Raw genomic sequence first — 14,842 nt, 5'->3', positions numbered from 1 at the left:
TATGTTAGTTTTATTTCAATTCATATTTGCTGTTTCAAGCTGTAACATAGCGCAACAATCATGCCAACCGTTGAGGAAGTAGAGCCATGTAGAACTTTATCTTTTATGATATTGTACGTCTAGTAACTCACGCCAAAAGGAGTATGGTAAATAAATGTGCCATGTTCCTTTAATAAAAGTCAACTTGCTGCACAGCCAAGAACACGAAATAGCAGGCAACAATTTATTGCAGCAAGATTGTAAGAGGCAGATACATGAAAACGGAACGAAACTGCGAAATGCAAGTAATATGTGTGTCACACGGCACACCTTTTTTAATTGCAATCAAGGTCGATAAAATTTGAGTTTCTCAGTCGCGATTGGTAGTTTCGCGCAAGCTGCGCGAGGGAGCCAATCGCAGCCGAGAATTTCGATCCAGATCGACCTTGATTGCGATCGGAAGAGGTCGTGTAACACCGCTATATTACAGAATAGCCGGAAATGGCGTGATGCTAATAACTTTAAAGAAGCAAAACAAATACACGACGTGTTGCAACTATCCAGGTAAGGAAAAAAAATTCTCAGTGCCCTTCCGCTGTCTGAAGTAGGATGACCACTCCGCAGCGGGTAGGCCCGGCATTGCACTAACTTCGGGGTTGGCCCACGTATGGGGAGTGCTTAATGCAGGCTTCACCTCCGCAGCGGGTCGGCCTGGCATTGCATTATTTTCGGGATCGGCCCACATATAAGGAGTTTTTTCTTACGACATAAAAATTTCCTTTGAGGGTAGAGGCTACAGCTTTGCTGTAAAAACTGCACAGCCACGCCACAATTAGTTTTCTCAAAAGGAGATTCTTTTGGGAGGAAGAAATATGACGCTTTTACTTGTACTTTTGCGGGGGAGGTGAATTAAGGTAGCAAATTTATGTGAATGCTTGCATGCCAAAATAAAATGCCAACAAAAGTAATTGGGCAAGCACCAACATCCTCATCTGGAATCTGCAAACCAGTGCGTCCGTCATTAAACAGCTGCACTGTATTGGCATCTCAGTCAATTAAGCACTTTTTATAGGGACTCTTCACCTGCTGTCTTCGAAGCCTCGCTATCGTCTTCTGATACTCAGAAATTTGCTCTTGAATATGCACGATGTCCTATGACTGTAGATTGTACTTTGAGGAAATAGTGAAGCTTCCTGCAATAGGTAGAATTGCAGGCAGAACGTAAGCATTACTGGAGGCTTCAAAGCTATTGGATGTAGACGCTACGTTCCTTTGTATAAGCGTTCAACTCTTTAGAATGGAGATACAGCGTTCCTTTCTGTAATGTATATTGTTACGCGTGGAAAGACACAGACGAGATATGCTATTTACACGCTATTTACACTGGAGCCAGGCAGCCAGGCTGACACTCGCTCGTGCCGAGGGCACCGACCAACTTCTTCGTCGTTCTCGCGGCTGCTCGTCTCTCGCGGAATCATATCGTAATATTACCCCCCGGCGGCAAAAGCACCGTCACGGTGCTGTTAAATATCCAAGGGGCATGGAGAGTTGTAGAGCTTGAGTCGGGCAACGTGGACAATGTCACTGGTTATCACAGCGGAGGACGTCGTGGGCGTGGCTAGAACGATTTCATAGGTGACATCGGTCACTTTGCGTATCACGCGATATGGGCCTGTGTAACAGAAAAGCAGTTTTTCACAAAGGCCGACTTTACGCGGTGGTGACCAAAGCAACACGAGGGCTCCGGGCACAAAATGGACATCATGGTGACGGAGGTCGTAGCGTTGTTTTTGCTTATCTTGAGACACTTGTAGACGAGCGCGCGCAAGTTGGCGAGCATGGTCAGCATGGGCGATTGCATCACGGGCATAATCGCTAGTTGAAGCTGTGGCGGACGGAAGCACAGTGTCCAGTGGTAGCGTCGGTTCGCGGGCATACAAGAGGTAAAACGGGGAAAAGCCAGCAGTTTCGAGACTGGAAGAGTTATATGCAAAGGTAATGTAAGGTAGAGCCAGGTCCCAGTCACGGTGGTCGTCTGAAACGTATTTGGATAGCATGTCAATAAGGGTGCGGTTCAAACGCTCAGTGAGGCCGTTCGTTTGGGGGTGGTAGGAGGTGGTAAATTTATGCTGTATTGAGCAGGCACGCATGATGTCGTCAATGACTTTGGCCAAAAAGGTGCGGCCGCTTTCTGTAAGCAATTGACGCGGAGCACCATGCATCAATATAATATCATATAGCAGGAAGTCCGCAACATCAGTTGCACAACTGGTCGGAAGAGCACAGGTTACGGCGTAGCGGGTCGCATAGTCCACCGCGACTGCAACCCACTTGTTTCCTGATGTAGACTCCGGAAATGGGCCTAGAAGGTCCAAGCCGACACGATGGAAGGGCTCGGCAGGGTTGTCGAGCGGCTGCAGGTAACCAGCGGGGAGGGGAGCTGGGAAGGCTTCTTGCGTCTTTGGCAAAGTTCACAAGCGGCGACGTAACGTCGTACGGAACGGGCAAGGCCCGGCCAGAAAAAACGGCGACGCACACGGTCATAGGTTCGAGATACGCCGAGGTGTCCTGCCGCTGGTGCGTCGTGAAGCTCTTCTAGAACGGTGGAACGGAGGTGTTTAGGTACTACAAGCAGGAACTCAGAGCCGTCTGGATGAAGGTTACGACGGTACAGAGTACCGTCGCGGAGGACGAAGAGGCGTAGAGTAGCATCGGCCGGAGAGCGTTCAAAACGGTCGATGAGTGCTCTGATGTAGGCGTCACGGCGTTGCTCGTCGGCGAAATGAAGCAGCTGGGATACCGAGAATACGCAAGAAGCACTGACAATATTGGAGGAGTCAGAGTCGTCAACAGGGTAACGCGACAAACTGTCAGCGTCTTGGTGCAGGCGGCCAGACTTGTACACCACGGAATATGAAAATTCCTGTAGCCTCAAAGCCCATCGACCAAGCCGGCCTGTAGGATCCTTTAGCGATGAGAGCCAGAAAAGAGCATGATGGTCAGTGACTACGGAAAAAGGGCGACCGTAAAGGTAAGGACGAAACTTTGCAACCGCCCAGACAACAGCAAGGCATTCGCGTTCCCTAATGGAATAGGTGCGCTCCGATGGTGCTAGGAGGCGGCTCGCATAAGCAATAACGCGATCCTTGCCACGCTGACGCTGGGCTAAGACGGCACCTACGCCATGACCGCTGACATGTGTACGTAATTCTGTAGGGGCATCAGGGTCGAAGTGGGCGAGAATGGGTGGTGAGGTTAGAAGAGTGACGAGACGAGAGAAGGCGGCGGCTTCTGCAGTACCCCACGAGAATTGTACGCCTTTCTTCAAAAGAGTAGTTAGGGGCCTAGCAATTGTCACAAAATCTGGAACAAAACGACGAAAGTACGAGCACAACCCTACAAGACTTCGAACGTCTGCGGCTGTCTTCGGAACTCTCCGACAGAGCGAGTTTTGTCCAGTTTTGCCCAGAAGAGTAATTTGTCGGTGGCCAAAACGACATTTCGATGAGTTAAGTTGCAGCTTCGCCTTTCGAAATACATCAAATATAGTAGTGAGACGCTCAAGGTGAGTGTCGAACGTTGGCGAGAAGACGATGACGTCGTCGAGGTAGCAGAGGCATGTGGACCATTTGAAACCTTGGAGCAAGGAGTCCATCATACGCTCAAAGGTGGCAGGGGCATTGCATAATCCAAACGGCATTACTTTGAATTGGTATAGGCCATCAGGTGTGATGAACGCGGTTTTTTCTTTGTCCATATCGTCAACAGCAATCTGCCAATATCCCGAACGAAGATCAATAGACGAGAAATATCTGGAACCGTGCAGGCAATCAAGGGCGTCGTCTATACGTGGGAGCGGGTAGACGTCCTTTTTTGTAATGCGGTTCAGGTGACGGTAATCAACACAGAAGCGCCACGTGCCGTCCTTCTTCTTAACCAACACCACAGGTGACGCCCAGGGACTCAATGAAGGCTCAATGATGTTTTTATCGAGCATTTTGTTCACTTCATCTTGAATTACTCGGCGTTCCGACACAGAAACGCGATACGGTCGTCGGTGAATAGGCACAGCATCGCCAGTAAGAATGCGGTGCTTGACCGGGTGCGTCTGGCCTAAAGGGCGATCGTCAAAGTCGAAAATATCGCGGTAGGACGATAATACTTCGCAAAGGTCTTCAGCCTGCGTAGAGGACAGGTCCGTCGCAACCATTTTCTTTATGTTGGGATAGACGCCCGAGGCTGGCGCGATGGGCATGCTAAGGTCGCGAGAACCATCGGTCGATAACGCTGCCACGTATTGGTCGCCGAGACAATCAATGGTGCCAAGGCAAATACCTTGCGGTAGAATTTGCTTGGCCAATCCAAAGTTACTGACAGGCATGCGAGTGTGGTTCGCAGTAATAGAAACTATACTGTGAGGCACGGTGACGTCATACTGTATTGGGATGTCGGGCAGAGGAGTGACGAGGTACTCGCCATCAGGAACTGGTGGGAAAGACAACAGTTCAATGTAGGCTATGGACTTTGGCGGCAGGCGAAGAAAGCCGGTGGAGCGTAAGCGGCAGTGGGGTGCGTCAGAAGGTTCTGCGAGCATCGGCAACTCGAGGCGAAGGGTACTGGAAGAGCAGTCAATTAGGGCAGAATGGGCGGAGAGAAAATCGAGGCCGAGAATAAGGTCGTTGGGGCAATGAGCAATTACAGTGAAGAGTACAGGAGTGTGGCGGCCGGCGATGCTGACACGTGCCGTACACATGCCGATGACAGGCACAGTACCGCCATCCGCAACGCGGACGACGCGTGCCGACGCTGGGGTGCGGAGCTTGTTTAGTCGTCGTCGGAAGGCAGCACTCATAATAGAAAAATGTGCTCCTGTATCGATGAGTGCCGTGACAGGATAGACGTCAACGTCAACGTCAAGAAGTTTGCGGTTAGTAGGTAACGTCAGCAGAGGATTTGAGGGCAGGGTCGACAACGCAGCTTCACCTCCAGAAGCTGCAGTGCCTAGTTTTCCGGCTGGGTGCGGGAGGCGACAGGCGGCGAAGAAAAGCGGCGGGGTTGGGGCGAACGAGACTGGTGGCGTCGAGGTGAGGGCGAGCGGCTGTAGCGAAGGTTCGGAGCAGGGCCATCAGCAGTAGTAGGTTCATGGCGGGTGGCATAGGGTACAGAAGGTCCAAAGGTGCGGGAATAAGTGGGGGCGTAAGTCCGAGGAGGTGGTGGCCATCGGTTGCGGCAGTGACGGGCGACGTGGCCGATGCGACAGCAGTGGAAGCAGATCGGCCTGTCATCAGGTGTACGCCATTCGGACGGGTTGCGGCGAGATGTGGCAGAAAAGGACTGCCGGGGACGAGGAGGGCCGCTAGATAACTGGGGAACGCTGGGTCGAGACGTGGAACACACGGTGTTCAGACCCATGTTTTCAAATTCCTGTCTGACGACAGCCTGAATCATCGCAATGGTGGTTGCTGGCGGATCGGGATGCGGCGTGGAGAAGGCTGGCAAAGAGGCGGCCTCGAGTTCGCGGCGAACAATGCGGGCGACGTCGTCACAGGTGGTGGTCTGACGTGGTCGACTCTCACATGTCGACGTAGCAGCAGTGTTGGGTAGGCGCGCAATGTGGTTTGAGATACGACGGCTCTTAGCCTGTTCAAGGCGACGGCATTCTTTTATAATGGCATCGATAGTCGACACGTTGCCGAAAACAAGCAAATTGAAAGCGTCGTCGGCGATGCCTTTTAGCACATGTGCCACTTTATCTCCTTCGGACATATGATCGTCAGCTTTACGGCATAGAGCCAAGACGTCGAGGATGTGGGAAACGTATGGCTCTGTAGGTGACTGAACACGAGATGCAAGAGCCTTTCTCGCGGCAGCCTTGCGTGCAATGGGGTCGCCGAACAATTCCCGCAGTTTTTCTTTGAAACTGTCCCAACTGGTTATTTCGTCATCATGTGTTTGGTGCCACACGCGTGGGGTGCCGCCGTGATAAAAGATGACATTGGCGAGCATAATCGTTGGGTCCCACCTGCTATTAGCGCTGGCATGTTCATAGAGCTTGATCCAGTCGTCGACATCCTGTCCCTCCAGGCCAGAGAACACACCGGGGTCACGATGTGGGGCAACCGGGACGACTGGAGCAGTCGGACAAGCCGAAGCCGTTGCGAAGGCGGGTTCGTCACCGGGAGGCATGGTGACAAGCTCGGTGTGCCGACCACTTCGGAGTTCCGTGGTGAGGACGGGGATCGCTGACCTCCACCAGAAATGTTACGTGTGGAAAGACACAGACGAGAGATGCTATTTACACGCTATTTACACTGGAGCCAGGCAGCCAGGCTGACACTCGCTCGTGCCGAGGGCACCGACCAACTTCGTCGTTCTCGCGGCTGCTCGTCTCTCGCGGAATCATATCGTAATAATATTTTTCTGATTCAAGGTCAACGAAGCACTGTTATAAATGCTAAGAAACAAGAAACTTTCTACGTTGTGGACTCCATACGCGAATAAAGCATCATAAGACGTATCTTCAGTCCAACGCAAAACAGCTAACAATGCTCGAGCGCACATAGCCTGCTACAGAGGTTGAGAAAGAGCGCATTATTGCCATAGTGCAAATATTGCACATGTACCACTCTAGAAATAGCTACATTTCTTCTGCAAAAGTGTAGCAGTATACTTTTTCAAAAGCCACTGCGCGTAACATAACTCTCTCTGCACCGAACGGCAGGTGTTCAAAGGCCGCGTTTCTTCGCGAGGCATTTTATTTTCTAACTTCGTCATAGTATCTAACGTGCCTCCCAGCTCGTACGCTGCCGCATCGCTCTTATCGCTAACATCAGCACTCATTACTGCGCATGATAAACAAAAAAGAATGGGAAATGAAATCCAGCATCGAAAATGGGCAGGAGCGCTCTTTATGGCTTCTGCACCGCCGTCACTCGTTGATCTGGCTAACAGTGACATAACGAAATACGAAAACAATACATCCTTAACAACGTGAACTTCCTGAGGCCTTACCATGAAACGGCGACGAAGCAGTAATGCCAGATGCTGGCAGAAGAACCCAACAACGATCCTCAGGCGCTTTTTACAGGATAACGATGCCATGAGTTCAGCGACGGGGCCAGTGACGGGGCCTGACTAGGCTTCGCACGTGTTCTGTCGTGCCGCCTGCCAAGCTGCTGGCTGCAGCCGCTGCCAACTTTGTCTTGATTTGCTCTGCCACGTAGCGCAATTGGCGAAGCTCCATAGCTCGATCGCAAAACATCAGGAGTGTTCACTCTTGTCGCTTGCTATGTTACTCTATGACTCGGCCGCCAAACAGCTCCAGTGTCGTTTACTTTGTTACCCTATGGCTGAATACACTTTAAGAACAGTTGACACCCTTTGGAGTGCACCTTCTGCCACACAAGAATAATCGTCATCTGCCTTGATGCGTTTCCGTTCTTATAACGCTGCGAGCCCGGTACTTTCGAGTAACGAACGGCATGCGCGTTATCAGCATGATAGCATTTCCTGTCGGCAATGCTATCATGCTTATTAACGCGCGAGTACGAGTCCATTTCATTTTTTGCGTATTTCGCGGGCTTTTGCTTTCTCTTGGGGATAAGTAACCAAGCACACTTCAGCACGAAATAAATGCTTGACTGGGACGTTTTTTCAGGTGCCTTACAACTTTGAAATCGACATGTTGGCTATTTAAGCATTTATTACAAAGTTCGTTAATTAAAAGCATATAAGTAATTGTTACTTCGAGATGAAAAAAGTACCGGCTGTAAGTACATACGTCTGCCGCTATTATGCAGTTGGTACGATTTCTCTAGAGCTCTAGAGGTTTCTCTAATCTTAGTCTATGTTAACTGGAACACCTGGTAGACTGCTTGCGAAGTTTGGTGGCGTTTACCAAGAAATCAATGTCTCCATACGTGATATCCTTTGACGGACAACTGATCTCGTACAGCACGAATCACAGATTTTTGGGGATGGTCATTGACAGAAATCTCGCCTGGAGCCCGCATGTGAATTATGTGAGAAAACGCCTGACAGGCGTTCTACATATATTTAAGTTGCTAGCAGGAAAGACCTGGGGAGTGCCAATACAATATATGCTGTGACTGTACAGGGTCCTATTTATTGGATTCCTGCGGTACAGCCTACCGGTCATGTCCAACACCTGCAGAACTAACTTGAATATAATCCAAAGCATCCAAGCCCAAGCCCTCAAGATATGCATTGGTGTACCGCGGAGTGCGTCAACGACTGAAGTTATTTTAGTCGCTCAAGGTTCCACTCATAGAACGCACATTAGCATTGAAACAATGCGTGTGCACATAAGACACTTCGCCCGGACCCCTACCCACCACCGCGCACGTCTCCCAGTAGATAGGCCCCACACGACATGCAGTGCGACTGTCTTCGCCCACCGTGCCTCTCTCAGGTTAGGTTATGCGGCAAGACCTTCCATTTCTCCATGGTGTGTGCCCCGTACACAAGTAAACCTTCCAATCCCAAGACTTCAGAAAAAGGTGGACTTGCCATCCTCAGCACTGAAGCAACTAACTTTACTTCTTTTGCACGAGAAATACAGCGACTGCACACATGTCTATATTGATGGAACAACTACATCAACCAGTTCTGGTGGCGCTGTATTTATACCAACACTGAGAATAACCCAGCGGTTCAAGACTTGCCATATCACTACGTCCACAGCTGCAGAGCTCGCGGCTTTCCGTGACGCGCTTCATGTGATAAATGCTGAAAGTCCTAGAAAATGGGCAGTCTTCTGCGATTCAACGCCGGCCTTGCAATGTGTGCAGTCGTTTCTCCGACATGGAACTCACGATCAGCTGACATGTGAAATCATGGAACCTGTCCATCACTCAGGGGAAAAAGGCCATAATATATCTTTTCTGTGGATACCAGGTCATTGCGATATCATAGGAAATGATGAGGTAGATAAGGCAGCTCGGACGGCAAACTACGAAGACCGCTGCGTCCCCATTCCTCTCTCAAGGAGGGAAGCCGCAAGACAACTTCGCAGTCTAGCCCGCACAATCTCCTTGGCAGAGTGGAACACCGCACATACAAGGCGCACAAGACTGCACAGACTGCACAGTCTACACCGACGCGAAGCGTCTCTTCTGTGTCGCTTGTGGCTTGGAGTTGCCTTCACGAACGCCTACTCAGAACTAATTGGAATGGCTGATGGTCCTACATGTTTGCGGATGCGAGGAGAACATTGACCGCTTATTGTGCCACTGACCTCAATTTCAAGCACGCAGACAATTTTCCTCCAACACATTCAGGAAATTCGATAATCGTCCTCTGAGTGAACAGACAGTACTAGAACACCGTCCCCACCTTGGCTCAGAAGGCAGTAAAGGCACTTTTGTGCTTTCTCAGAACGTCTGGTTTGCGAGAGCGGCTTTAACTCAAGTACTGTCCGTACACGTATCTATACCTTCTATCTCCATTCTCTCTCTTCCCCTTCTCCCTGCCCCTAGCGTAGGGTAGCCAACCAAACTCTTGACCGGTTAACATCCCTGCCTTCCTATATTCCGCTCTCTCTCTCTCTCTCTCTCTTGAGTTGCATGGTGTAACAGTCGGTGTAACTAACACAGCTTCGCTCTTCGACCATGTTCACGCACTGGAAAGGGGGGTGATTTTGCTTTTGTCTTCTGTTGTTGCATGTTCCATGATATCTTCGTTCACTGACTACCTTCAAGCAAACTCGGGTAAAACGCACGCGAACGAGAACTTCGGCGCATCCTGCATATCACCCCTGGTTCCTAGTTCCCAAAATTTCTAAGTCAGATCCCGTAAGTGAAATTATTACCATCGGTTTGCGTCAATAATAGTCATAGTGATCTTCTGGCTATGCTTGAATGCAGCAGCTTCACAAATGTGAGAAGAGTTGGGTTCCTGTTGTAGAGGTAAGATTGCAGTAGGCATCTGGTTTGTTTTTACTGCGTTCATTAAGTTCGTGAAGCGATGGTTGTCAAGCCAGGGAGCATGCAGTAGCTTTGTCATATTTTGTCACTGCGTTCGACCAGCTTTTAGATGCAAGCAAGCTGGTCTAGTGTCTATTCAACTGGCTCTGAAGCCTGCACCCCCTTTTTCAGTGCATGCTGAATGCCGTGCTGTAATGGGCAGTGTTACACAATACCGTACAGTAACGAATTATGGCACTTATACAGGCACTTTTCAAGATCTAAGGGATTAGGCAGTCAAGCTTTGGTTGAAGGTCCGTCTGTCACTGAATGTGTATCCTTGTCTTGGTGAAAACACCACCCATCAGAAAGCCTTTCTCGTAATAATTTGTACGTACGCAGCCGAAGCACCGATGGAGAAAAACAACCCTGGGTGGCGAAAATGAAGTTTCACTCGATCCAAGCCGAACGCAATTATTAGAATAACATGCTCTCATAGCACCTGTCATTGTAGCCTATACAATGGATCGCAACGTTGGCTGCCCAAGATAAGCTTACGTATCCTCTCTTCTGCTGTCGCTTAAACATTATGTTGCCGAGTATACCAAAGTGCACATTCGGGGTCTTTCTATAAGTCCTAGGGCCCCTGGAGATGAACTGCAACGATACTTCCCGACAAAGTTTTACATTTCTAGACTCCCCAGTCTGCCAGAAATTGTAAAACCTGGCAAGTTGTTAAAGTTGATTCGTCATTTCGGACGGTGCATGATGTTTCTTGTACAAGAATTTCAACAGAAATTTGCAATGTATAGAACTGTTGATCAAACTGACGGATATCTAAAGGACGTGTAATGCAAGAGTTGGACTTCTGAAAAGCTATCGGCCCGTGCTTTTGTTAATACTCTGACACGTTCAGTAACATGTGCAATATTTTCTTTTTTCTATGAGCGCTCAATAACAGCCCTACTGCAGTGTCCTCTGGTTGGATGTAAGTGTAATACTAAATAAGTAGGTAGTGGATCACATCCATGTCACCAATGAAGCAACTGAAAAATCTGCGGTCTACAGCCTACATTTGTATCTTGGTTTGATATACTACGAACAGGCATGTTATTAAGTCGGTATACCTGCACTCATGCATGGTGTTGTGTAGCCAACTGAGCTCAGAAACGATACGCGACTGACTTAGAAGATGACTGTAGAGACTGCACAGCTGCCTTTATTCCCCTCACGCCAAGCGAAAGAATTCTTATCTAGAGAGAGCTCAGGCAAGTAGACAGTCTCTTTCCCGTGGGCTAGTCACTGCATGTTCAGAAGTTTAGGCTGTTAGAATGGGACAGACGGATATATCGGCAACATTCGGTTTGCAGACGACATCGTCTTTGTGAGTTGTGACGGAAATGACTTTCGCCAAAAGACTGACAGGCTTAGCCGTCCAAGCGTAAGAGTTGGTCTGGAACTTACTAGGCAAAAATATTCAGTTATTAAATCACCTGGTAAATGCAATTGCTGTATCCCTCTTCCAGGAGAAGAGGTGAATACACGAAATAATGCACGCATTCTAAGAAGCACTGGCAGGTTCTTTGAACATTCGCAAACGGAAGTCCCAATAATAAATTAAATTGTGGGGTTTTACGTGCCAAAACCACTTTCTGATTATGAGGCACACCGTAGTGGAGGACTCCGGAAATTTAGACCACCTGAGGTTCTTTAACCTGCACCTAAATCTAAGTACACGGGTGTTTTCGCATTTCGCCCCCATCGAAACGCGGCCGCCATGGCCGGGATTCGAGCCCGCGACCTCATGCTCAGCCGCCCAACACCATAGCCACTGAGCAACCATGGCGGGTAAGTCCCAATACGTGCACAGCACTTAACCTGCCGTGGTTGCTTAGTGGCTATGGTGCTGGGCAGCTGAGAACGAGGTCGCGTGATCGAATCGCTGCCACGGCGGCCACAGTTCGATGGGGGCGAAATGCGAAAACATCCTTGTACTTAGATTTGGGTGCACGTTAAAGAACCCCAGGTGGTCGAAATTTCCGGAGTACTCCACTACGGCGTGCCTCAAAATCAGAAATTGCTTTGGGCACATAAAACCTCACAAAAAAGCTCCTAAATAATTCATTACAATTTCGTTGTAAGGGCGTAACGAACACATCGATAGCAAGCACGCGAAGTCTTTGCTGCGTCACGTCGCAAAGAGCACCTCGGAAGCAACCCGCTCTCGTACACGACGCGAAAGTTTCGTCCGTGCGTGGAAAATCTGCGCATGGTGTGTTTTTCGCGAGCAGAAACATGACTAGGGCCTAACGCCGTCGCCGAGCTGAGAGCATCGCACGAAGAAAATGGAAACGTTCCAAGTCACGGCATCACTATGCCTGGTAGCGCACGTCCAACAGGACACGGCGCTGCTCGAGTTCAATGACGAGGATTTCGGTAAAGGTGAATGACACTTACGGACATATCTATCTGGTAGTATAGGTTGAACGGTTCCAGGTAATGGACAGAATAAGAGCTCAAAGCTGGCATGCTATTGGCCGTCTTTGCGGATAATTAATATTCAAGTGCTCAAGCCTTAGGAGTGCGTCTTATGAGTGGCGAGAATTCAAGCTGTTTCCTTAGCAAAACTGCAAATGGCAATAACTGAAACCTCGCCAACATTTGAGGACGCTAACGGTGGTGGTGGTGGTGGTGAATTGTCGCAACAGGAGGGTTTAGCCAGGCGAGCAAGGTCAAAAATTGCTCCGCCCGAGCGTCTCGCACAATACCGCTGAAGGGTTTCACCATATGTCCATCAAACCAGTCTCTCTTAAAAATTCGATGAGCAGACGTGAAGTTTCTTTGCGGGCTATGACTGATCCCTCGGGAAATATAAGGTGTTGCAGGCGCGCATGCGGAAGGTCCTTGTTTTGCAGATTCTTCAGGAGAGTGTATCTTTCATCTTGGAATTGCTGGCAGGACCACAAAAAGTGCTCAATGTCTCCTGTCTCGTTGCATGCCGTACAGTTCGGAGAATTGATTCGTCCCGTTTTAAATAACCAGGCCGGTGTATTAGCAGATCCTGTCCTTATTCGATAGAGAAGTGTGGCTTCTTCTCGGTGGAATCTCTCGGTTACGCAGGGCATATGCGCTGGAACCCAAAGCGACGCAAAGTGATTTCGAAAGTCAGATTTTTGCACTTTATTACTCTTTGGAGCCTTGATTTTGGGAGGATGATCGAGCGCTGCGTATGCAAGCGCATCAGCTTTTTCGTTTCCAATGTGGGAGGGAATCCACTGAAACTTTACTGTGAAGCCTTTGTTGTTGAGTTCTTTCACGATGGCTAGTGATTTGCGTGGGAAATTGAGGGATGGCAAACCACGGTATATTTGTAATGCGGCCTTTGAGTCCGTAAGGACAACCACATTTTGCGGAGGCAAAGTCTTTAATTTGCGCAGAGCAGAAGCTATTCCTACGCCTTCCACAACTGTCGACGAGGCTATACAGTCCAGACGGCCAGACCACGTATATCGTAGAGAGGGAATGTAGAATGCAGCTGCACAGCGGCCTTCGTCTGCCTTGACAGAGCCATCTGTGTATACTTGTAGGTGATTCGGGTAAGTCGTGCTCAGGTGTTCCAGGACTAATGACTTGGCTTCTGCAGGTGGAATGCAGCTCTTTGACTGCAATCGTGGTACACTTAAGTTGCAGGTGATGTCCTCGAATGTCCTGTGTGGTTCTATCCTTTCTCTCTGTCTCGAGCAGCGCAATCCTAATACGCGAAGCGTGTTCAATGCTGCATAAAAATGTGAGCGCGGCCTGTTACCTATACGTCGTAAGAGGGCTCTACCGGGCGTAGACTCACTCAATCGTAGTAGCTGGATCATCAAAGCCTGGGAAGCCTGAAGTCGTAGAGGGCGTGACTCAGCTTCGTAGAGCACTTTCTTGTTTGACGGTGGCTGAGGGACTCCAAGGCAAAGCCGGATACCTTTTCTGTGGATGGCTTCTAAGCGCTCGTATCGGCTGTCTCAGGGTGAAATCAGAGGTAGCTGATACAGGATTCGACTGGTAACCAACGCTGTATGTAGCCATAGCATTGACGTCGGGTGGTTGCCCCAGCGTATGCCAGCGACTCGCTTGAGCACAGGTAGCCTGGGTGACGATGACGCCACAACGTGGTCAACACCGCGGGGCGCGAGTAGCCTGTGGTCTAAGGTAATGCCCAGGAATCGGACGTTGGTGACTTGTCGAATCTGGCATCCGTCCAAATTCAGCGTCAAGCGTGTAGATTTTCTTTTCACTCTAGGAAATAGTACGAATGATAATTTTACTGCTGATAGTGATAATCCAATCGTTACCAAGTGGCCCTGAATGGCTTTTGCTGCTCCTTGGGCTATTCGTGTGAGGTGGCGATGCTGGTAGCCGGAGACCCATATGCAGATATCATCGGCATATACAGATATCTTCACTGCTGTTCGATGGTTTAGTACTCTTGGGAGCTACTCATGGTAATGTTAAATAATAAGGGAGATAAAACACTCCCCTGTGGCACACCGCGACATATACGTATTTCATCGCTCAAAGTGTCGCCAAGACGAACGCTGATGCGACGATCATTGAGGAACGTATGTATGAAGTGCAAGAGATGACCTGTGACGCCTATAACTTGTAACTGGCTGATGATGGCTCTTTGAGACACGTAGTCGTAAGCCTTAGAAACATTCATGAAAACAGCAAGTGTCGAAAGGCCATCCACACTGTAATGTTCTATGTGGCCTAGCAGGTCCAGCACATTGTCTTGAGCGCTTAGACGCTGCCGAAACCGAGTCATGCACGATGGTAGTTTTCGACCCTGCTGGGCATACCAAGTGAGTCTTGTGCACGCCATCTTCTCCATTAGCTTCGCTGCACACGAGATCAGTGATACCGGTCTGTATGAGTCCAGAGCTGCAGGATTCTTT

The 14,842-nt window shown here is 49.3% G+C and overlaps 1 protein-coding gene across 8 annotated transcripts in view; it reads left to right on the top strand.

Annotated features, from left to right (window-relative positions):
• LOC126530720 (uncharacterized) overlaps positions 1-14,842 on the top strand; it is a 207,791-nt gene that overhangs the window by 175,568 nt on the left and 17,381 nt on the right. The window contains exon 9 of one of the 8 annotated variants that reach the window (XM_055070763.2): positions 7,637-7,738. The exons of the other annotated variants lie outside the window; for them this stretch is intronic. Coding sequence (XP_054926738.2) covers positions 7,637-7,712 — 76 coding nt within the window. The 3' untranslated portion in view covers positions 7,713-7,738. Of the gene's footprint in view, positions 1-7,636; positions 7,739-14,842 lie in introns of those variants that run through there. 8 annotated transcript variants of the gene reach the window in all.

The sequence above is a fragment of the Dermacentor andersoni genome, chromosome 5 (assembly GCF_023375885.2).
Source record: "Dermacentor andersoni chromosome 5, qqDerAnde1_hic_scaffold, whole genome shotgun sequence".
Taxonomy (NCBI): domain Eukaryota; kingdom Metazoa; phylum Arthropoda; class Arachnida; order Ixodida; family Ixodidae; genus Dermacentor; species Dermacentor andersoni.
Note: the sequence above shows the minus strand (reverse complement) of the source record. Positions and strands in the feature narration are given on the sequence as shown.